This window comes from Hirundo rustica, chromosome Z, assembly GCF_015227805.2.
Source record: "Hirundo rustica isolate bHirRus1 chromosome Z, bHirRus1.pri.v3, whole genome shotgun sequence".
Classification (NCBI taxonomy): domain Eukaryota; kingdom Metazoa; phylum Chordata; class Aves; order Passeriformes; family Hirundinidae; genus Hirundo; species Hirundo rustica.
The window spans coordinates 73,194,107-73,218,725 of record NC_053488.1 but is presented as its reverse complement, the minus strand read 5'-3'; the positions used below and the strand labels follow the sequence as shown (position 1 = coordinate 73,218,725).

At 39.7% G+C, this 24,619-nt stretch overlaps 2 protein-coding genes across 6 annotated transcripts in view; one reads left to right on the top strand and one right to left on the bottom strand.

Moving 5' to 3' along the window:
- SLC26A1 (solute carrier family 26 member 1) overlaps positions 1–21,577 on the bottom strand; it is a 36,698-nt gene extending 15,121 nt beyond the window's left edge. Inside the window, exons 1-5 of one of the 4 annotated variants that reach the window (XM_040089506.1) lie at positions 21,422–21,577; positions 20,964–21,064; positions 3,583–3,686; positions 2,244–2,310; positions 743–825 (exon numbers count right to left, since the gene is read on the bottom strand). The gene's annotated coding sequence lies outside the window, so the exon portion shown is untranslated. Of the gene's footprint in view, positions 1–742; positions 826–2,243; positions 2,311–3,582; positions 3,765–20,963; positions 21,065–21,421 lie in introns of all 4 variants that reach the window. The other 3 variants (XM_040089505.2, XM_040089507.2, XM_058424038.1) reach the window with 3 other exon arrangements.
- Positions 1–24,382, top strand: part of IDUA (alpha-L-iduronidase) — a 45,118-nt gene extending 20,736 nt beyond the window's left edge. The window contains exons 3-14 of one of the 2 annotated variants that reach the window (XM_040089509.2): positions 10,579–10,661; positions 11,261–11,368; positions 12,013–12,108; positions 12,703–12,905; positions 13,332–13,511; positions 15,139–15,355; positions 15,958–16,173; positions 16,787–16,893; positions 18,164–18,289; positions 18,909–18,985; positions 19,768–19,868; positions 21,436–24,382. In XM_040089509.2, the coding sequence (XP_039945443.1) occupies positions 10,579–10,661; positions 11,261–11,368; positions 12,013–12,108; positions 12,703–12,905; positions 13,332–13,511; positions 15,139–15,355; positions 15,958–16,173; positions 16,787–16,893; positions 18,164–18,289; positions 18,909–18,985; positions 19,768–19,868; positions 21,436–21,536 (1,615 nt within the window). In that variant the 3' untranslated portion in view covers positions 21,537–24,382. Of the gene's footprint in view, positions 1–10,578; positions 10,662–11,260; positions 11,369–12,012; positions 12,109–12,702; positions 12,906–13,331; positions 13,512–15,138; positions 15,356–15,957; positions 16,174–16,786; positions 16,909–18,163; positions 18,290–18,908; positions 18,986–19,767; positions 19,869–21,435 lie in introns of both variants that reach the window. The other variant, XM_040089508.2, reaches the window with a different exon arrangement.
- The last annotated feature ends 237 nt before the right edge of the window (positions 24,383–24,619 follow it).

Genomic DNA, 24,619 nt, shown 5'->3' with positions numbered 1-24,619 from the left:
GAAGCATTTATGAAAGAAATTATGTAAGGACAAAATATATTTGACTTAGTTGATGTATTTACTTGAGGATTTTCAGATTATTTCAGAAAAATTTATGACATTCATACAATTCATATCTAGTAACCTAACTATTAAAAAATTAATGCAAAATTAGTCACATATGGATGGTTAATCTTAGAATCACAGAATCATAGGTGAAACTGTTTGTTTACTGGGCCACAGTCACTAATATCAAATCTTAGTCCAAATGGCATAGCTGTGTTCTTCCTTCTGTGCAAGTGTTTGAATTTCAAAAATTCAGTGGATTAAAAAAAAAATCTTAAGCCTAATGCTTGCATTGTTTAAAATGCCCTCAAGCCTCAGTTACTCTGTAATTTACCTTTATATCACAGCGACCAGGTGATGTGCCTAAAAAGCACACATTTGGTTGCAATTCAATAGGAAAGCTGGGCACACTGGAAATAAACATCCACTCCCTTCCAGTTCACTATGCACTACATCCCACATTCCTTCTCTAGCTGTGACAAGTGCCTGGTGTAGCTGAAGATGATGTAAATATGTGGAGAGTCATGTTATTGATTTTTTTTTAATGAAACAATCTGTAGTCCCTGTTATAGGAGAAACTGAGATCTGAAAGATGCAATGCAGATTTGTATATTAAAAATTGAGGAAGGGTGTCATTCGGTATGCAAGCCCCTTTCTATTTCCTGCTACAAACACAGAACCAATGGATTGCACTTACCAAAGGCACAAAGTGGCTGCAGTAGTTCCACAACAGATTTTGTATTAGCACCCAGTAGCACACAACCTCAGGATCACAGCTTTCTATAAGAATAGATTAGAAATAGCATGATGATATGCATGCGGACCTTTCCAATTGGGTATCACTCTCATAATGTTTACAGTGAGATAACACAAATAAGCAGTAGCACTGGAAAAATCTTTGTCCCATAGGGTGTAATTGCAGGTATAAGATATACTTTAAATCATTGCATTACAGAAGCTGGTAACCTCTGAGTTCTTACTCATCTCTGCTATTCTCCTTTAATAGATCTGGTTGCACTGTGTGGAGTTAAAATATAATTGCAATCCTGATGTAGCTTTTTACAGTCTTTTTAACAGTTTCAGGGGTTTTATATTCTTACTTCAATTAGATGAAAAAATACGGTTAATGTGTTAAATGAGATTAGGGCAGGAAATGTATGGGACTGTCCTTACACTTAGCTTAGTTGTCAATGGTCACTAATTGAGATTTGTTCTTTTTAAAAGGATTTTTATTAAAATGAATCATGAAGGGGGCTGATAAATCTTATATATAGGAAGAATTTACATACATCAGCTGACATTGAGTGTAAAATGTCTGAGCTTTCCTGTCTTTTGTAAAAACCTGCCTGTTGTTTTATCCCCAAACTGCCAGAACTGTAGAACCAAAGCCTGTTTATTGCTGAATGTTGCTACTGATATTTGTGTATCTTAGAGGCAAATTTAACATAGCAAGGATAGTCTCTCTGGAATTCTGAAGCTTGTGCGCCCATTCCTTGAAATCTTGTGTAATCTTAACTGGATATTGAAAACCCATTTATGGGTACAAAGAAAATAGATGATTTCTTACTGTATTGTGAAGTAAATTCACGTGTTTCATAAACACAGAATGTAATGTATCTTTATATTGAAAGGGGAGATGTTTTTCATATTAGTGGAAGTTTTTTAGGATGGGGAAGAATGAAGGAAAGAGGGTAATACATGAATATGAAGATCATGGAATGTAAGAGCTATCACTACTATATTTAATAATGCACCACTAGTCTAAATTGTAATACCAAACCCAGGTTCAAAATAGAATTATCAGATCTCAGTTTGTAGAGATTTGTAGGTTTGCATCTCACAGAAAACTATCTGTAAATGCAACTGGCTAGTTTTACCTTCTTAATAGGTTTATTATGTTTTATATTCAAGAGTGAAGAGCAGAGACTGGCATGCCATTTAAAAAGCTGCTCTTTCCATTTGGCTTGTAGTGGTAGTTTCTCAGTTCTGAAGTACTCAGAAACCACTCATCACAAAAAAACTTCTGGATTAAGAACAAGACATGGTAGGCATATTCATTGTGCCTTCTCATCATTGTAAGTTATTAAACACTAGTAAGTTAGAAGATAAATTCAGAATCATTTTGCAAACAAGTGACATACTCAAATTAGACATAAAGTTGCTCATGGCAAATCAAGGATTGATACAGACAGGCATACCTGAAACTACATCTGATATTCAAATAGATCCAGCAGCTGCTGGGCTTCATCAGACACCATGTGCTATCTGTATTTTAGATATAAGAGAAGTACATCAGCTCAGAAATCTAGCTGCAAATCTTCACACCTTCAGTATTTACCTCCATGTTTTTCTTAGACTGTTGATTTGTCCATTACATGTTCCTTAGTACACATCTTGACAAGTGGAAACAAGTTTTGAGAACATGAGATGGAAAAAGTTCAAACACGTGATAAAAGTAGCACATTGTGCATTAATGCAAAATTTCAGGTCCAGTTACAGTATGTGCATGAGCAACCAAAGTGCTTGCAAGAGCACACTAAGTAAAGCATTGCTGAATTTGGTTCTTGTTGCATATTTGGCAGCAGAGAGGGCAATCATTCCCTCTCAGTGTTACATTTATGCAACAGTAAATAAGCTATGTTCTGTGATATAGTTAGAGTCACATACTTTTGGACTGTATTTCCTCGTACAGCTAGCAGGCAAAATAATAGATGAAGCATAAATAACAAAAGAAGATGTGAACATGAGGAACTGTGAAATTGAAACAGTAAGTCAAATGTGTACCATGGAGGCTCATTTCGAAGGTGCAGTATTGTGTGTACTTGGATTAGAAACCTGGATGCGTACAGAGAACTGTTCTGTCACTGCCTGGGAAGAAAAGTTCAGTGAGAGCTTTCCCAGGCAGTGCCAAAAGGAGTTATGTGCTTAAAGTAAGTTAGTTTTAGCATTTGGTCGTGTTTTCTCTTCCTTGTGCATCTTTAGTCTTCATTATTGATTTAGTCGCCCTGTCACCTCATTTCAACACTTTTGCTTATAGGTGACATTATTTGAAGTTCCATCATCAAGGGCAGCATCAAACCACAATGAACATTTTACTTGTAGCCAAGTGTTATGCAGAAGGAAATCAATTTCATACATCAAACTCAATCAGAAAGGTATCCTCTAGCAGTCAGCTCACATGCAGTGACTGAACCTTTCAGTCATTTGCAAAGCCTTTAAATCTGTAGTGGAGAATCAGCTGAAAAGCATTTTCTGCTATTTCACGTTATTATTTAATTGTTCCCCTTGCAGATGCATGTGAGCATAACAAACCTGAACAGTTTGGTCAAAATACTGAATTATCCATGCCTAGGTGATCTGATTGGCTATGTTCACATGTCTAGAGAGGTCAGATACTAAAATAGCATATGCCTTTGCCTAAATTGCTTCTACAGCCTGTTTCCCCTTTTACATCTGGAATTTTTTTTAAAGGGGGAGAGGGGTGTCAGGAGGAGAAGAGACACAACAGTCTAACAATATTTTCCGAGGCTAACTCACCTCAGCACAGGAAGATGTTGGTGCTTTGTCTGCCTCTCTCTTCCCCCCACACAGAGCACGCTCTCTGCTGAAAGAAGGACTGAGACTATGCTCACAAAAGCAGGCTGAGTGAGAAATGGAAAATCATAGGCCGTGATTAGCATCAGCTTGAAAACATCCATTGTTTGCTTGCACTTCTGTGCCTGTGGATTTCAGCCAGATCACAGCAAGAATTTTGTGAATTGCTTTGCAAGGTGAAGCTCAAATATTGCTGATTTCAAAGAGCAAAGATGCTTATTAAGATGCTGTATAAATCAAAGTTAATTCTATTTTTATGTTTTTAAAAAAATAAAAATATTTAGCTGAATGCACAGTCTCTTTGCTGGCTTGTAGGAGATGCAATGATTTCAAGTAAATAACAGCTGATGTATTCTCCATTTTTGAAGCAGTTTATTCCTAAGTCACCGAGATTCATATCCATCCTTCTCTTTGCGCATGTACCACGCTGGTTGGTTGTGTGGATGGATTAACTGTGACAGGCTGTGACATCAGCAAAAGCTGGATGCTGCCTGGCTCTGTGATTTTGTAGTGCATCCTAGCGTTGCTGCTGGGCTGACTCATTCTTGCTTTAGGATGAGTGAATTGTGCCAAGTGTGGATCCAGTACTGACTGAGATGTTGAGCATTGTGCATCTGTACAGAAGCTGTGCCTTAATTGTAAAGCAAGCACATTTTCTAACCCTCCTTACGCAAATGACAGTGCTAAGAAGCAATTGCAAAAAAATACTAATGGTAATAAATAAACACAGAAGTGGTAAGATAGACGAGTTATTTAGTGTGGGTGTGGTAGTCTTTGGCCTTTGGAAAAGCCTCTGAATTAGGTTTTTGGTCTGCAGAGCATGTGAAAAACACAGGCTGTGTTTTGCTTGGGGACCACCAGGGAGGAGCAATCAGTGTTCATCAGCCTGAAAAATATCAAGTTATCATGGTTATTTTGGATTATGGGGATTTCATGAACAGGAGCCAATTCACTTTACCTGTAATGATCATAGGAAGCCAGAGCGAGCAGAGCAAGAGTAAGGTAGAAGCATCTTTAGTGTGAATGAGTACTGTACTGTTAACTTCCACTCAATTCAGGAGGGAGAAGTGTTGTTTATTAATAACCCAGGAGTCTGCCAGTTTCTTAGTTATTTATTAATGATCTTGTACTTAAACCTGAAATACCAGAACAGTAGGGTTTTTGGTTGACACTGAAGAGACCTGGAGAGAACTGCTCAGAATTCAGCCTCTGGAAAGGTGAATCGTAATGAGGGCTATTCTGCCGTTTGTATACTCTAAGGTATAATTTCAGTAGTGCTCACAGTCCCTTACATCTGCTTTTAAGGTCCAGAGTTTTTTTAAGTACTCAGCAGAACAGGAAGCTTATGTAGACAGTTGGTGGGTTTGGAGCAAACAGTCTTTTTAAAAACCTGACCTTTAAACTGACTTCATTTCATTCCTCATTGCTGCAAAAGTGATTAGAAAAACCAAGGAGGCGGGATCTTTTTGTATTGCAAGAGGCCCTTGGAGGGCAACAAGTTTCCCTTCTGAAAAAAATAAACTTGCTGGCATTTTCTGTCCAGAGCTTTTGACCTTCATCTTGTAGATGCTCTCCTCTTAAGCTTACATGCTTCCCTGTCCATTTAACAGCCTATTGTGGCTAAAAACAAGACAGGTACTTCTGAAGACCATTCCTTCTGGAGGACCTTGTAGCAACAAGAATTTGAAATGGCATACTGACCAAACTGTTGCTTGTTCCCCCAACAGTTACTGTTGTGGGAACATTTGTAAGTTTATTGTTTGCTCCCAGTGAACAGCTTGACTTTGGTCACTAAACTCCTTTCCAGGGTAGATGGACACTTGTGTGAGTTCTGGAGTTTTACAGTCCCTAAAATGGCATCATGGATTCCAGAAAGGTGGTAAATAATTGCTTGGGATACTGTATCTATGGATGCTCCTTATAGTAGTTACTTACTTCAAGAACTGTTTTCATTTCGTCTTGAAAGGGGGAATTTTAATTATCATGTGTATTTACACTCATCAAGAACAAGGGTGATGGTGTTACCACTGGTCCACATCCTGGACCTGGATACTGTGGACAAGTGTATGACTGCAGGAACCCCCTTACAAGGGTGGGCAAAGATAGTCTGGCACATGGCTAAGGAGCTTTATCAAGTGAATAGTGGTATGTAATATGATCATTATCTCAGCAGAGATACTACATACTGCCATAGCAGGGGAGTCTCTTAGACTGCACTGTTGTTTCTCTAAGATTGTAACACAGAAAACCTTCAATGGAGAAAAGAGGTTTTTTAGGTGGCTCCTTCATGGAGTCCACCTTCCAAGTGTGAGGTTGGCCAATAGCCTGCTGAAAAAATTTACTGGTGTGAGATGCATCTCTCCTCTGCTAACACCTCTGCATCTCTGCATGTGAGATGCATCTCTCCTCTGCCAATTTTCTGTGCTGCTTCTTGGCTACATTTGCAACTAGGTGAGCAAGCTTTCCATGTAGCAGCTCCCAATGAGGCTTTAAGCAGGCTATACTCCTGTTGGAGTGGCATTAGCCAGCCACTTTTGCCAATCAGCCCAAAGAGAGGCTGTTCTCAGATACTGATGAAAGCAAGCCAGATTGTGTCACCTTTTAGTGTGTGTGCTAACTGTGTTTACCAGAAATACAGAAAGGAGAACACACTAGCTGAGTGAAAATGTCAGGATGAGGATGAGTACTATTCTAGTGTATTGGTACTTCCCATCCCAACTGTCTTCATTGTAGGCTCTCTTCAGCAGAATATCTGTGTTGATGGTTACCCTGCATGATACATTTGAATTCCTAAATGGGCTGTGACCTACTGACCAGGGGTCAGCCTTGAGGTTTCCTGTCCCAGGAGATGTAGTTCAGTACCTTACAATAAAGTCTGATAAAGTTATCTTGACGCGTTATCAGAGATTCAGTACTTGGCTGAAGATCATCTGGAGTGGAAACACTCCCTGCCTGTGGTTTTTGTTCTCTCTTCTCTATAGATAAGATATGTGGTCCAATGTCTGTGTGTGCACATGTTTTCCAGGGCATGCAGCTATATTCCTGGACAGGATCAATGCAAGGCGGAAGAGAAGCACCAGATGCTGGGCATAGGAGGGAAGCAATAGCTGTAGGCTAAGGAGTAGTATCTGCAGCTGTGCTAGCTGGAGCAGATATGTCTGTAACGCAAGGTGTTGACAGCTAAAGCTGTCTTACTTCTGCCCTCCCAAGAGATTAAGTTGGTGAATGGGAGTAAGCTGAAAGTGGCATGGATAAGGATCACAACAGGAGTGTCTTACAACACTTTGGCAAGCTGTCTAGTGCTACCTATGCACCTGAAAAGAATTTCGCTCCATGCTTGAAAAAACTTTACTTCAGTAATAGGATATAGTGGAAAGCTGGTAAGATGGGCATGTAGCCTTTGATTCAGCGAAGGATTACCCACAAAGCAAACCTTTCCAAGGGAGAGCGCGACCAGATTTTGTGACAACCAACAGACGCCCCTCTGTATACATCACTGCTATTCATATTCAGATCATGATTGTTGCTTCCAGGAGGTACATGGTTCTCAAACTGAAACCATGATACAGACTGAAAAGATTCCTCACCAGCAGGCAGCAGTCTCTGAAATATAACGGTCTCAGGCCTGGTGCTTCTATGGGCCTTGGTGCCAAGATGCAAGTAAACATGCTTTAGTGTAGTTGTTTATAATTACTGAAGATGAAGAAGGTCTATCTGGCAAGCTTCCCAGAAAAATCCCAGCTGAGGAACAGTTGAAAGCCAGGCATAGACAGGACAGTGATTGCTGCTTGACATTCAAAATACCTGACAGGAAACAATGAACAATCCCAGACTTGCAAGGACTCAAATGAAATGACGAGTACATAACTTTCTGAGTGTTTAAGGCAATGGTGTCTAGAAACCATGACAGAAAGATTGAAAGAAGAGCAGGCAAAAAAATAGACTGTAAAATTCTGTGGGCTTGCAACCAAGAGCTCCACCATAGGTACATGATGTTCCACCAACGCTTTAGATGTTTTGAACAACTTTGGCCATGTCCCCAGATTTACCTCCACCACGGATTTACCTTGTCATGTGCCTGTAACAGTTTTATTCTGGTGTTCAGTGTCCTAAAATGTCTTCAGAGCCCTCCTGGAAGGACCTGGCAGTTGAGCCAATCTTGTCCGTGCAGAATGTTTGTAAATAGTACCAGTTTTTGTGCCTCAAGTGCAACAGACAGCATGGCTTCCAGTCACTACATGGCAGGCAACCATGCAACCCAGATTTAGCGGTAGTGTATATGCTACTGTAAATGTAGTAGAGGTAAGGATAAAGTCAAAATCTGAGGAAGTGTCAATCCTGTTGGTCAAGTAATCATATTATTAATGGGAGCATACTGTCTGGTCCACTTGGGAGGAAGAAGAGATTCTTATAATGTGACAGGTCAGGCAAAGAACATAAGAAATGCCTCTGCACCTACACACATAACACAAGATGTCATGTACTGTCACTCAGTCATGGTTGCACTCAGTCACTCAGTCAGCAATGGCATCCTGTTTTAAATGTGTTGCTTAATTGGTACAGTAGGAAGAATGTAAATGTCCTGGCATCTTAAATGTACAGGCATCAAGTAAAAGGTTTTATTTATGCATATATTTTCGCATAATGCTGTGTAGACCTTATACTGAAGTCAGGAAGACCCTAGTTCGCTTTTATCTGTATGGCATTATTAACTTTTTACAAGACAGTGTAGTTAATCATTCTTTCGCACACTGACTGTAAGTGTGCATGTAAGCAAATATTTCAATAGAACACAGGGTACAACTGGAAATAGTTAATGGATCTGAGGGAGCAGAACTAGTTTTAACAAAAAAAAAACAAAAAAAAACCAACAAAAAAAAAAAAAAAAAAAAAAAAAACCAAAAAAACCCAAAAAAAACAAACCTTGTCTTTGAACTTAGAATAGAATTTTTTTTAAGCCTCTGTCTAAGCAAAAAAAAAAAACTGATTCCAAGTGTCCATTCTTTAGTTCAACAGTGACTTTTAAAATACTTGAAAGTATACTAAGCAAATAAATTCTTCCTGCTATTTGCTTCGTTTACAGCTGAAACGTTTGACTTGGACAGGAACACTAAGCCCATCGGTGACTGCACACATTACAATTTCTGTCATGGCAGTGAGACATACTTTAAAAATAAAAAGCCTGCTTCAGGTCTTTGGTAAAAGAGTGTGACCAGGCTGGGGCTAAGACTGTGTGCTTTGTTACATAACATGTGAAGCTGGCATAGTGGATATGGCTTATGTTACGCTTTGCCTGCCTTGTCTTCCTCTTCTAGATCCTGGTCGGAGATTTGTCTTCTTCATGTTGCACAGTTCCCTTATTTGTTCACTAGGCAATTCTGTCAGCCCTTCTTAATTCTCTGAGAATTTGGAGCTACTAGTACAGTTTCTTCTTTGAAACCTTTCCTTGACAAGAAAGTGTAGAGGAAGAGCCTCCATCAAAGAGGCTCAGAAATGCATGGAGAGGCACAGAAAGAAAGAAACAAATTGTAACTCCCAGCATTTATTTAAGAGCTCTGTTGAAGGCCCCTTTCTAATGTCTAATCCTGTTTGCTTGTCATGCTATGCTAGCATTGATCAGTTGCAAGATTGTCTCTCCCCCTTCCATCATACTGGCAGCATTGCATCTATGGTTCACTTGTATAGCTTTCCACCCAAGCAAAGGCAAAGTGCCTAGGAAAGAGCAGGCAAGACTTGGAGATGGTCAGGCTGCACTGTACCAGAAAAATGAGTTGTAGTGCCCTGGCATGACTGGACAAATCAGCTTTGAGAGGGGTTGCCAAAGCTTCACTCAGTGCTGTTGTGAAACTGGGGCTAGACTTATGTCAAGGGAGCTTAAAAAAACTTCTGCTCAGGTTATACTGAGAACAGAATTTGGCCACTAGGCCAAGGCTGTTTCTTGGGCCAAACAGCAGTAAGTCACACTAACAGAATGTTCTCAACAGAAGTTCATTGTTAATTCCTATTTGGCACTTCATACTGGCAAGAAAATCTCCATTCCTTTTAGATTTCAGTTAAATCAGGCCGTAAGTTCAGAAGTTGTGGGAAATTGACCTGCATAGTATCTTGTATTTGTTTGTACTGGATACCAGGCAAGAAAAGCCTTTCAGGAATTTTAAGAAAATCTTCTAGTGTATCGCATAAATTGCAAATGCTATTTTTCATTCCCTGAGTAAAAGAATTTGAGTGTTCCCATCCCTGTGCATGTCCACATTTTGGTACATGTTTTCTGCAAGATTCCCTGACACAAAGGAATGCATCTTAGATTGCTAGCTCTTTGAATGCATTTATTCAAAGCTGAATGAAAGATTTGCAGCCTGACATCCTGGGAGTACAGGAGAAATATTAAGCAAATGCTTACAGTGAGGTAAAAGTTACAGACACTATGTGCATAAATTCAGCATTCTTTGAAAGATATAATTATGATTCATCTAGACTTAAATCTATAAGAAGTGCTACTAAGTAATCTATATTATATACTGCAGATTAGGAGTACATTAAGAAAGGCTGCGTATGGGGCAGTGTGAAAAGAGCTGGCCTAGCAGTGAGTAATCCAATGGAAACTGAAAAAACAGCTTAAGCAAAAAATGACAATCTATATAAATTTTACTTCAACAGAGAGAAATTTTAAAGTTCTTTGAAAAATCAGAATTCAGCAAGCAGACCCATTATGTTGCTTCTATTGCTGCTGAAATAGGAAAAAAGGAATGGATTGGTCAAGAGATATGACTTGCTTATGCTGAACACTTCTTACTTTAGAGGAAGGAAGTTTGTGTACAGTTCCAAGAACCCAAGTCTCATGTAAATTTTGAGAAGGAAGCCTGACTCATTATCTACTAATCAAGTCCTATATCTGCTATAATATTTACACTTGTAATTTTTATTACCTTTGTTCTTCAGAGTGGTGAACGGCAAACTTGACTACGATTTTACTGCCTTGGATAATCTTATGGATCGTCTGTGGGAAAATAAGCTCATTCCAGGTAAGGCCAGCTCCCTGCCTCCACAGCTTGGTATATCTGTCTGTCTGTATTGTACAATCTTTAGAATATTCTTCGAGGGCTTTTCCAATGCTGATTTTGATAAAAATTCATTATTTACCTATTTAACTTTACATCATGTACATCAGTGTGAGCAAAATGGTATTCTAGCAATTAAGGCAAAACAAATGCTTTTACATTGCCTCTGAAGGCAGATTCAGATGGTTGAACTTGTAAAATGAGATCTCTTGAAGAGGAGATTGTACCCATTGACATGTACCTATAAGGGCCAGAGAAGCAGATACTCCAGGTATAACTTCCCATAAATTTATGCAAACATTCACTGTTTTAAGTTTCCTCTGAACCCTGCATTTATGTTGACAATTACTAGCTTAGACTGCTACAGTCACTGACAAGTAACAAGTAAACAACCTCAAATCTGCAATATTTCTGATGGGAACATGTGGAAACAGGAAAGAGAACCCATTTAATGATGCTTCTTTATTAACAAGCTTGTTTCAGATGATGTGATAATCTCTTCATTAATAAAAATGAGATAGCATTCACAAAAAAAGGAGACCAATTTCTTATGTCTTTTTTAGGATTTGAATTAATGGGGAATCCATCAGGATATTTTTTAGATTTTGAAGATAAAGAACATGTATTACAGTGGAGAAACTTAATTGCTGTTCTGGCCAGGAGATACATAGGTAGGTTAAAAAAATAAAAGCCTTGTTATTTGTTCTGTTGTAGTCCTTTCTAGCTACTTCAAAAAGTTTTGTGTATTATGATCAATTTCAAGACACCCTGGATTTCAACACAAAACCAGAAAACAAAAATGCCAGAACAGACCATGGAGACCATGGGATAATAGTCCCTCTTTTTACTGATCCATGGTCAACACCCAGAATGAATAGAGTGTTCTGGGTAGCACATTTGACCTGCCTTGAAGAACTGACTTTTAACCTTGTTATATTGTTGTGGTTGTAAACTGCTAGCTTCCACTGGAGCATGATAACCTGAATACTTCTTGTATGCCAGCTTCAAATATTTCTAACAAGGCAGAAGGCTCAACCTGAATTAAGGGTAGGTGAGTGACCTAATCACAAAGCTGTAAGTCATCTCCCTCTCACCTTCCATCTTATTCAAATGTTGCTGCATTTCATCAAAAAAGAGACATTGTTTGCAAACTCCAAAATTACATTTCCCTCATTATTAAAAATAGCGATGGAAATGATGTAGTGGTAGCTGAGCCTCACCTGTAGCCCAAACTAATAGAATTGTCTCTATAAGTCACTTTTTAATAGTATTGTCTGGATATGCAGCTGACTGATAAATGAGGCCTCTCTAACAGATAGGTACGGATTGGAGCATGTTGCTAAATGGAATTTTGAGACATGGAATGAACCAGACCACCACGACTTTGACAATGTGTCTATGACAGTAAAAGGTGAGCATGTTTTGGAGCACTTGTGGGTGTGGTGAAGTGAGACAGGTGTGTGGGGTGACCAGAGGGGTGACAGTGAGATGTAAATTATACTGACAAAGAAGTAAGGTGTAAGTATACTGTCAGTTATGCGGACAAAGAAGGGCAAGAGTGATAAAGAATGTGACAGGTATACCAGATCTGATTTGCTAAGGTGATGTTGCTGGCTACACTTTATTTCCTGTTTGGGTATCAGGGGTAGTGGAACAGAAGAAATAAAACAGGAGTTACACTAAGAAGATACAGTTCAATTATTTGATATAAGGTGTAGTTAGTAACAGGAGGTGAAGGGTGGAATAAGAGGAGAACACCTCTCTGAAATTGCATGCTTTAGGAACATGCTCATACAGGATCTTTAGAAGAAAGGAAGCTGCACTTGTGAAGGCAGCTGAGGTTTTGATGTCTTCTTGTGTTATCTGTACATAGGAAAGCGTAATTCCAGTTTGTGAGGCCTTGCCAATAAATCAAATAATAGGGTTATAACATCTCCTTGAAGTTTTAGATCCAGTTTCTGTTTTGAGTTATCATCTTTGATATATTCATCTGCTTGGACTTCAGGGTTTCTCAACTATTATGATGCTTGTTCAGAAGGATTAAGAGCAGCCAGTCCTTTTCTAAAATTTGGAGGGCCTGGGGATTCCTTCCATCCCTTACCCAAGTCACCCATGTGCTGGAGTCTTCTGTGTCATTGCTACAATGGGACCAACTTCTTCACAGGGGAGACTGGTGTAAGGCTGGATTACATCTCTCTCCATAAGAAGGTTAGTCCAAAATTTCAGTTTTAAGCCATTTTTTCAATCAGTTCAATCAAAGTTACATTTCATTCTGATTTACAAAGTTGATGATTATGGTGATGATGAGTGTCCAGCCTATAGCAGGAAGCATGGCTACCTGTTCTTGCAAAACTTTGAAGATGTTCAGTTACAAGACTTTAGCTCAAAGCAAATTTGTCTTTCCCTAATTTCCAAAGGGAAATTCTTCTTTTCCATTTTATATTCTAGGAGGAGCTCGTGCAAATAGAACATTCTGTAGTACATGAGGTAAAAGTACTAATTTTGTTGGTCCACAGCAGCTTGGTGACTAAGGAATATGTTTTCAGAATATGTTTTTTGTTTATGACTCTAGCTTATGTCTGTTTGTTTACCACTTTCTCACTACCATTAAGCAGATATGAAATACTGTTGCAGGGAGATGGGAATTCTCTCTACATCTTGCAACAAGAAGTAGAAGCCGTTCAACAAATTCAGAAGCTGTTTCCAAGTTTTTCTTCTGTTGACATATATAATGATGAAGCAGATCCAATGGTTGGATGGTCCATTCCACAACTGTGGCGAGCTGATGTGACCTATGCAGCTATGGTTGTAAAGGTAACAGTTCATTGATAGTTTTGACACAGTAATGTGCCCTGATGTGTTAATGCAGTTGAAAACGTAGACTTAACAGTTAATTTTTTAGCAGCTACTCAGAGTAATAGATCCTAAAAACCGAGATCTCCCCACTAAAACAGTGGGGGTTTCCCTGAATAGTCTGGTTTTAGTAGCTTGATTTAATTTGTATTAGTTTTCTTCATCTTTCCTAAAAAAAAAAAAAAAAAAATTCCAACCCAGAACCAAACTGAGAACTTGTCAGAGAAGCACTAGAGAACTGAGTTGAAGAATGTATACAGTCCCCATGTTAGTTCCATCTCATAGGATTGCTACCACACATGCCCTCTCCATGGAATATTACTGCTCTGGTGTCAGTGCGGCTGGCTGTCACCTCACATACAAGAATTATTTCCCAGCTCCTTCATAAGTTTACCCCATCAAGAGACATCAGGTGTAAGAAAGAAGTTCCTTGTGCTCTCTGCATAGCCTGTTCTTTGGTTTGGGATTCTGGCTGTACACATGATCTTATTACTTACTACTAGTAATTACTGATGTTGACCAGAAAAGCAGGAGAAGGGAATGCTCAACATTCCCACCTTTGCAGTAATTGCACCCTGGCCCCAGAGCAAGCTCAGCTCTTACCTGCATAGCAATAATTTCCACTGCAGGCCTGATGTTTTGTGAGCCACTATGTTAAACAGCACATAGAGTCCAAATGCTCCTGTGCAAAGGAATCATTCCCAAACACAGGAGTATGTATGTCCCCCAGAAAGAAAGATGCATCTTATCAGCTGCTCCTGAGGAGACAAAGGCTCCCAGTTCCCTGAGACTTCATATACAAGCAATCTTCTCTAAGGCAACAAGTTATTGACTGCATCAGAGGTTTGCCAGACAAAATAACAGTGTTTATAATGATGTGGTGATATGAAGGGAGAAAGAAAGACACATCCAATAGAAAATTAACACTTGGTTATATAGAAGCTGAAGCACTGTGTTTCTTCAGAGACACAATTGTGAGACTGTTCAGTTGTCAGCCTTCTGAAGTTCTGCGTAATTCTGATACTCAGGCACAATCTAATAAACAGAGAACTTGGGAACTTAGATATTTTGCTGGAGAGCAGCTCAGCAACTAGTGAAACTCCGGGAGAATTAATTCCAAGTTAGCACCAAGTGTGAAAAAATAACTAATTGAGAAACAGAATCCAGGACCAGCTCACAGACACTGGTGTAGTGGGTATAAAGTAACTCCAGATTTGGAGAACCATTTAGAATTAATTCAGATGGTAAATCCTGACTACTGATTAAGTATTCAAGACAGAGGAGCATCATTTGTAGTGCAATGGACAAGGAAATGTGTTCATTGTTTATGACAAGTACTAGTAATATTTCAGATACTTACTACTGGCAAAATTATACAGGTACTTCAGATTTTAGTGATTAATATATCACCTAAAGTACGGTTTTTTCAAGACTTATGACGAACAGTTTTTTTCTTCAGTCTTTTCTAAAAGGCAGAGTGACAGTTTTTTACAGAATGCTGTAAGGATTTTTAAGAAAATACAAGGACTGGTTGTTGGTTGTTGGTTGTTCTCCAAGGTGAAGCTTCATTTTCTCTATGACTTTGCAGGTAATCATCCAGCACCAAAACCTGCTCATTTCCAAAGCCAACAATAGCATCAACTACTCATTGCTGAGTAATGACAATGCCTTCTTGAGCTACTACCCCCATTACTTCACCCAGCGAACTCTGACAGCACGTTTTCAGATGAACAATACAAAGCCGCCTCATGTTCAGATGGTGCGGAAACCAGTGCTGACTGCCATGGGCTTGCTGGCACTGCTAGGTATAGTAACCACTGATTAAAGAGCAAATCAATAAGCTCTCCTACCTAGAAGCTTCCAGCCTATGAAAGATTGTTCCAGCCATCTCACTAGTCATAAAAGCATGTGTTCTCCTACTCCCTGTTTACTAGCTCTGTTAAGAAAATGAAACTTCATTTCCTCAGAGAGATTTTAGCTCAGAAAATATTCCTGAGAGTCTGTTATCCATTTGATTTAACCTACTGCTTTGTTTATACCCCTTGTGTGCCAACCGCTCATTTTTTGTTGACTGGTACTTCCCCCTTATGATGGAAGGGGTACATCCCCTCAGGCTGCAACTGTCTTTAAGAATTCCCTGCAGCTGGAAGACTTGTTCAACATATTACAGGGGGAACCTCATTCACTGTCACCTGTTTGCATGTTGCTAGCTGAACTGCTAAGCATAAGAGCTGCTGTAGTACGTACATACTCTGCTGATGTAAAATAAATCTGACTGAAGGCTGTAACCGGTAAAATAAGGCAGAACAGCTCAACCTTTGCTCAGTCTATTTGCATCCTTTGACCCTTCAACTTCTGCCACAGGACTGACTAACAGTGATGCTTACAGTTGTCATGTTTTTTAAAGGAGAAAAGCAGATTTTTGCAGAAGTGAAGATTAGTGGAGATGAAAGTGCTCAAAACAGCACAGTTGGCGTGCTGGCATCTGTGCACACCCCAAGTGAGACACAGCCCTCAGACAGCTGGCAAGCTACAGTACTGATATATTCAAGTGAGGATATCAGGACTTCATCCAACATCAGCACTGTCACAGTGAATGCCACCGATTTCCCTAAACTTAAAGGTAAAGAAATATATAGATAGCTCATGTTAAGTGATCCTTAAGACAGAATATCAGCTGGAAGACTTCTACTGAGTTGCCTTTCATTGCAAGAGTGAATTTAATTTCCTAACTTCCTCTCTCATCTTTTGTGCACTCCTAGATTTTCTGAGGTATAATGGTGTTCTTCTTTAAAAGTTTCATTCCTAATACCTACACTTTGATCCTGCCTTTAATGGCAACTGCCAAGTGTGGCCTTTTTGGACGACTATTGATCTCAGTGTACTTGGCTGGATATTGCCAGGCATCAGTTCCCGTAATGGTGATGAGATGACTCCGTGACAGCCAACATGAATACACAACTGCACAGATGATGCAATTAGCCAACAAATGCGTGCAGCACCTGTGCAAAAAGAGGATTTCAGTTCTTGTTGCGGAAGTAATAATTTGAAACGTAAATTTGTCAAATGTAAATTGTAGAGCCTCATGAGAGTGCTAGCCATGGGACTTTCCAGTGGAAGTCAGGCTCCAAAGTGCTGAAATCACTTTTGAAAAGGTTACACACCTGCTAAATTTATTCTTGGTAATCTTTAAATCCAAGTAAAGAGTTTACTTTCTCTTGTTTGTGTTCCTACAGAGCTGGTGTATGTGACATATTACATGGATAACAACCAAACCAATCCCTATCTGAAGTGGAAAAACCTAGGAAGCCCTGACTTTCCTTCTCCAGAACAGCTCCAGCAAGTAAGGGATGCTGAGGTATGATTATGTGTTTGCTTGAAGTGTTGTATAAGTAAAGTGCTTGTGAAAAAGATAAGAAATCAGGCCCATAGTTAAAATTTCCTTAGCCCACGGTCATTCACTTTTCATATACACACAAAAATTTACTTGCAGTCCTGCAGAAAAGTGTAGTTCATACACAACTTATGCCTTTGTGTTTTTGTCATACAACCTCTTTGCTCTGGGCCTACCCATAAAATAAGGAGGCACAGTTGCTCCTGGGGAAGTACTGCCTTCTCTCTGAATCTTCAATGAGCGTTGAGGCTCTTTGTGTTCTAGTAAGTCACACGGCCCTGTGTATATTACAGAATGGCCAAATTGCTGCATTAGAGTGCTGCAATGAATCCTCTTAATAATAGAAAACAAACACTTCCCTGAGGTGAAAACTACCCAATGCAAGTTCAGAAAACTGTGAGAGGCTCACAGGAAGACCGATAGTTTTCCCTCATCCTCTCTAGTGCTGAGTGCACCGTAGAGGTAATTAAGGAGTAAGTCTTCTCTGAGAGCCACTCTCCTCCCTATGGATGAAAGCCATGTGGAGATTACTTATTGTATGTGAGCATATCTGAGCAGCCTGTCACTTTAGCTACCCTTCCCATAGTTTCCCCTATGCATTGAGACTCCCACGTTAAAAAAAGGAGGTCATCTTTATCCCCTCCAGGGCCCACAGAGAGTACTTGCTTTCTGACTTTGGTATACAGTACTGTGTCTTCTCTTCCCAGTCACCGCAACTGACTGTTGCTAAGGCCTGCTGGATACTGTAGGAGACATCAGTTCTTCCTTGAAAAGAGCAGCAACAAAATTTTAGATGCTCATGGCTGTCTGGTACAGCCTCATTCCCAGAGACCAGCTGTGTAGCTGTTGTAGCTAGCAGTAGCTTGCTCCGCGTGCTGGGAAGGTATGGGGCAATGGTTTGTAAAGACCTCTAGCCTGAAAGGCATCCATGGAAGGTTACAGAAGTGACAGATTGTTCCTAAGGGCATTTGTGATCAACCCAGTTTGTGAGATGGACAAACCCTCTGTTTCCTGAAGAGCTGGAAAACAGGTGAGTATAAAGTCTCCCAGCATGGAGAACTAGGATGCCTGTAGGCATTAGCAGTACCAACTCTATAAGAAATTTAGAGTCCTAAAGTAAATACACAGGCACTTTACACTGGTTTAACAGTTAATCTTCAGGTGCTCCTCAGGTGCTATAATGAAAGATTTTTCACAACACTATTCTGTGGCTCTGCAGGACCCACTGGTTACAGGCCCATTCCCATTTCCTGAAGCTGGCATCCTGACAATGAAGCAAGACTTTCCCATTCCTTCAGTCTTTCTTATCCACATCTGTGCAAGACCTGCATCAGCTCCTGATCAAGTATGTGTTTTATTCTACCATCAGACACATCAAAATGGAACCTGTTTCCTGCCTTAAATCTTAGAAGAAGACTATTTGAGTTATTTTTTTGTTACAAGTACCATGTAAGAATAAGTAAATAAACAGTCCTTCTCTCTTTTGATGAGAAGGCTTTCAAAGATATAATTCAAGATAAAGTACTACATAGCTAGTGATAGGAGCCATCACTGAGATGAATGGAAGTTCCCATGATGGGAAATTAGTAATGCAGTACTGAAAAGTGCAGTGGTCTCTTTAAAACTCACATGGTATGCTGCAAGGATTGACACCATCTCTCCAGTTAATAATTGACAGCTAAAGCTAAAATGGAATCATAGCTGCCATATTAGACATCTGTATCTGTTCATTCAGTCTCACCAAGGTTCATAGTCATACCCATAGTCTCTGAAGGTCCTCTGCAACGTTGACGAGTGGGAGACATAGGCTGCAAAAAGCTACAGAGCCAAGAATTTTGTTTTACACCTGATATCAATGGAAAAAAAATCAAAGCAAGTAATTAATAAGGAAGGATGAACGCAGAAATTTGACCTGGCTGTTTGGTTTGTACAGTTTTCTTATATGAGCTTGTGTCTTTGGACAGGTGACTGGTGTTCGTTTGATCCCTCTCACAAAGGGGCAGGTCATTGTACTGTGGGATGATGACTGTGTAAAATCAAAGTAAGTAGCTTTAAAATAAAATGGATACAAATAAGTTACCAACATACTACTCCCTAAGTTTCCACAAGCCCTACAGAGTAAAACAAGTTCACAAATTTATGAATTGTTGCTCCTTGATAGATGATACAGTGCATTTGTCTGACAAAATGAACTGTAGAACCTGTGTGCACAGACTGAAGAGCAAGCCTGCCTAATTTGCTGAATGTTCAAAGGAATCTGCCTGTTGCTCACCAGCATTCAGTGGCATTTCTGAGGGAATTCTCTTCAGCATAACAGACAGGAAGATTCATGGTAAAAGTTACATTATCAGCTGATGCCTAAGTAGGATCTTGGACATCTCTATAAGGGATGTGAACTGGAAGAGAAAAACTCCAGTTGCTTGCTTCAGCAAGCTGGACTCAACTGCAAACCCTCTGTAGGTGAACTCTGAAAGGTGATCCAATGTACAACCAGATTGCCTCAGGAGGCAATGACTTAGCTCCTTTTCAAGCCAGTTTCCCTAGATTCTTTGTTCTTGATACCCCAGTGTCTGAGTGAAAGATGCATGACATTTTGTGATGCTGCATATACCCAAAGCAGCAAGTCAGTCTAGGTGTTTTTCTGGGGGCTGTTGGAGCCCTAGTTCTTCCTAATAGTGGTGATTCATGCCATCCTACGTTTGGTAGGAATGAATCAACTGAACATTTCTTATTTTTCTTCTTGTTGGAATAGCCCTGAGACTAGTGTTTGGTAGTTTACACACTATCAGTTGTATTTAGAAACCTCTCGGTTCTCTTTTTTAGGTGTATAAAGACATTTGAAGTGGAATTCTCATTGGATGGAAAAGAGTACCAGCGGATTAATGCGAAAGACACAATATTCACTCTCTGGGTCTACAGTCCAGGTATGGCAAAAATACTTGCATTAGGTAATCTGTCATGGGATGTTGCCGCTCATGAGTGTGTGAACCATTGTTTAGTAACTACTGAAGGCAAGTAACTTGCTAGTAACGTACAGTCCCTAACAAATAAGAGCACATCCCTTCCTTTAGGATCATATTCTCAGTAAGAGCCTTATTCTCAAGGACAAACAGTGATTGAAAAGTAGTCATGAGGACATCATTAGTAGTGTGCCATGTGTAATTCGTTGTCACAAAAGCCAGTCATTGAGCTGCAGGCCTGGCAAAGTCCCTGAGAAGTTAAGGAGCACTTTTGCAGCTGGTGTAGAGATACGAAAAAATGATGACAAAAAAAAAAAAAAGACAAAAAAGCTACAACCAGGCCTTGTACTCAGACGAAACATCCAAGTGAAGCAAGATAGTGATGTTTTATTTGGATATTTTTTTGTTTATCTGCAGTTGGAGGGTGGTGGCTGTTGTTTTTTTCTTTGTTTGCTTTGTTTTTTTCTTTTTTAAGCAAATGCAGTCTAGTCTGCAGCATGATCATCCAACAGATATTGATAATAAGCACTGATGAGAACTGCGTGAAACACAGATAAACTTTGCATTATAGTGATACTATTAAAAAGCAGTTGAGAGATGTTTTTACCAGAAACAAAGGCTTATGAGAAAGTCTTATCAGCAGTGGTTGCATAATAAAAGTTCAGAACTATTATTCCAGTGTAAACCTACACAGGCAAGCAAAAACTGTGAATCATGGCTATGACAAATCTCTGAAATTATAATTTATAATTTATTATTATAATATTATATACCAGTTTTAATAGTTCAAAACCAACTGCAACACAAAAGACTGCTTGAAAAAATATCATAGCCCTTATTGCTAGGAACTTCATCCTCACCCATTATTTCTAGCATTCTTTTATTTCTAGAATAAAAACACTAAAACACACATAAAAATCAATTCTAGATTGATTTTAGATAAAATACCCTCAAATTTATATTGCTTGTGCATTCAAAGATTCTGCTAGGGAAAGCTCTGTTCTTTGAACAGGATCAAGGGTAAAAAGCAGCAGAACCACAGAAGATCAGCTCACATACCTTTAAAGTAAGTGGTGCTGCTTCCTTAGTAGAGCAGAGAGTTTTCAGTCAGCCTGCATGCTTCTTATTCTGCTTCTTTGTTGAACCTGTCCCCACATAACCTGTTCCAAAGGCAAAATTCAGGCAGAAAAGTAAGTCAGAGAAAAAGGAAATTGCTAATTGTGTGTTGCAGATGCCACAGCCTTCTTCCAAAGGAACTGCTGGAAAAGCAGTTTTGTAGCTGTACTTGCAAATCCTAGTAAGCAGAGAGGACATCATTGCTGAAACAAGATAAAAAAGCCAGTACTTGGCCATGAGTAATTTATCCTTTTTAACCAGACAGGCACAGACACACCTATGTAGGGTGCAGAACTGACTTCCCCAGCCCATTCCACAAACCTACATTTTACAGGAGCAGTGCCTGCTTCACATCCTCCCAGTACCACAGGTGTCTGCATTTCACAGTGACCATTTCTAACCTTTTCATTTGCAGGAAGCTCAGTCTCCGGCTTTTACAGAGTGCGTGCCATTGACTACTGGGGGAAGGCAGGCCTGTCCTCCCTTCCTGTGGGGTACGTTGAAGCTTTCAAGTGATGCTGAAGAGTGGTGCCTGGCTCGGTGTCAGAGTGGTGTATGTTCCTTGCAAATGACAACTCCCCAGAAAAATAAACTCCTCCCAGGCTGAGGAGGGCATATGGAAATGACCTGATGAGGTTAGGAATGAAAGTTAGAAGCAATTGCCCCATTAACTCTTCACAGCACAAAAGACAGCATTGTCAAACAACCACAACTGGTAAGAGGCTGCCTTAGGACAAGGATTCTGCCTGGTAAATAGGAATTATGGGAATAAATATTTATTTTTCTCCATTTTTCACTGAGCTAGTGTCCAGAGCAAGCTAAGACTTATAGAGGTCACAAACTGCAGCAGGAGCAGAACCATTGCTTTACTGTGTGAGTGAGGATGATAGCAAAGGCACATGGATTACCTGTCTGAGAGTGAACTGGCTGCCCTAGCTGCCAGGCTGTCTTGACTTAAGGGTTTGATGGAAAAGTGCACAGCAACGAGACACTCTCAGAGCATGAAGTAAAGGATCCCTGATTCCCTGCTGGTTAGTCACAGTGGGTTATTTCAGAACATTTGCCATGTCTTCAGGTGTATGAGGCTTTTCAGTCTCTCGCAGAGGGGTTTCCACCCAGCTCTCTCAGTGTTTGTGACCATTACATGGATGCCAGAGCTATTTCCCAGAGGCAAGGGAAGAGGTATCGGCCCATTCTCGAAGGGGAGAAGGCAAAGAAAGCCCTAGCCTCCAGACTTCCCTGCCCTTTCTCTTTGTTTTTGCCCAAGTCACCTGTTTGCACTTTGGCCATCAGCTGATGCTTCTTTGTGTTGGAGGCTCTAACCCTGAAAGTCCCTCTTTCTCTCCATTGCTGTCACCTAGCCTGGTGTCCTTCAGCCCTTACAGCTAACACCTCCCCTCACAGACTGTAAGTGGCCACTCAGGTCTGCATGATCAGGAGAAAGCTGAAATACTAGTTAGAGCCTTTTGTGTTTTCATACAACAGGACAGCACACTCTTGAATGTAGCAGGGCCTACTTAGGACACTTAAGAAATAACAAAGAACAGTTTGAGCTCCTGTGCTTTGCAAAGCATGTGCACAAACGTGTGATAGCCCTAGATCACAGGGTACATATCACCACTGGCTGTGCTTGCAGCTGCCAAACACTTTATATAAACAGCACAGAGTCCCCTGAAATTGCAGGGGTGCTGCTTTACTCTTCCCTTTTCGCAACTGGCACAGTTTGAGCTGTACCTTTAACAGGCTTGCAGAGAGAATGATAACACCAGTGAAAACAGCTGGAGTGTTTTCCATAAGAGGAGTGACTTTGTCACACAAACAAATCCCCTACTGCTCTCTTGCTGACATCAGCCACCTCACCAACATAACAACAAAACTGCATATTTGATGAAACATTCAGGTCTCAGAAAAAAGAATTGCCCAAGTTTGCACAGTAGGAGGGAACTGAACTACCTTAAATACCCTCTATTTGTACAGCACAGAAAAGAAACATATGCAAAATGTCAGCGCATGTGAGATGTGACCTTGTATCTCCTTACTTGCTGGTTACTTGTTCATGTGTTTGTACTGAAAATTAGCCTTAGATGATTTATTCTGTCGCAGAATTTAGATGAAATATTTCTTGCCTCTTTTAAGTTTTAATAAGGGGCACTTATCACATCCTAGTATTCCAATTCCTTGTCCATACAGGCAGAACAGAAAAGGGCCATGGGCCCTACTGAATTGAAAACCCTCTCAATTTAAGAAAAGTTACTGAGACATTCTACTTGGATGGAGATAGTAAAAATAGATTTTGAACTTGTGATAATTGCCCCTGAGTGAAGAACCAGTGTACACAGTTAAGTAAAATCTAGCGGTTAGCACATGTTGTTTTGCTACTATGAGGTGGAACCATAAATAAAATTACTTAGAGAAATACTAAGTATAGGGTTTTGAGAGATTTTAGTGTGTCTGAAGCAGGGGAAGATGTAGGAGCTTGAGTGGGCAGTTTAGGATGTCCTACCTGAGTAGCCCTTCTACCTTAAAATTTTCCCACCCTGGCAATCCGAATATAGCAGTCTTTATCAAACCAAAGACAATGTACTAGTTACAGGTTTATTAAAAACGAAAAAAAAAAAAAAAAAAAAAAAAAAAAAAAGAAAAAAGAAGAAGAAGAAACATAGCTGTAGTGAATAGTATTGATTTTGTTATGCAGGGATAAAAATATATAGATGTGCAAACCATGAAAAATAGAAGATTTCTTCCGAAAATCTTCTTTGCTGCTATGATATAAACTCATTCCTTTAAGAAATGAGTGTGTATTAACAATTACAGAGAGAAGAGAAGTTGGTATTTCCAGGTATGAGTTTATTTCTAACAAAATATAAAAGTTTTGAAATGGCGTTTTCTTTTTTAATCATTTAATATCTACAGAAAAACGCTATTTAGTACTTGAAAGTTGAGATTTCTGTAACCATATGTTACTGACTCCGATAGCGTTTCCAAAATTGCATGTTTTAACCTTCTCTGTTACATGTAGTCATCAGCCCCCCATTACCGTTTTGAGTTTTCAGAAGTGCCAAGTACCCATAGCACCAGGTGTGAATAGCAGGTGCTTAGTAGTTCTGTAGTATCATAACCAAAGCAAGGCTGCAGAGCACTCATGTATGTCTTCTGCTGTTCATTAATCCAAATAAGAATATGTAACTGCAACTGCAACATGGGATTATTTGCCTGCGCTTCAAAGTAAAGCTTGTGAGGCTATATAACCATTTTGCAACTGAAAGAACCTTTCAACTGAGTATTTTACATTGTCTAATTGTGTATATGCTACATTTGTTACCATCTTTTGTGAGAGCAAATAAAACTGGTTTTTAACCTTTCACTTGAACCCTGTAAAAAAAGAATCTGATCATTGTGTTGTAGAAACTGCTTACAATTTTTATGTTGACAACACAATCTTGGAAAGAAAGGACTGTTCTCAAGGAGTGTTGTGTTTTAACTCCAGCCAGCAACCAAGTACCCACACAGCTGCTCGCAGTGGCTACCAGCACAAGGGGTAAAAGGTAGCTCGATTTGCGGATGTTCCAACATTACATAAAAGTGAAGCATGAAGGGAA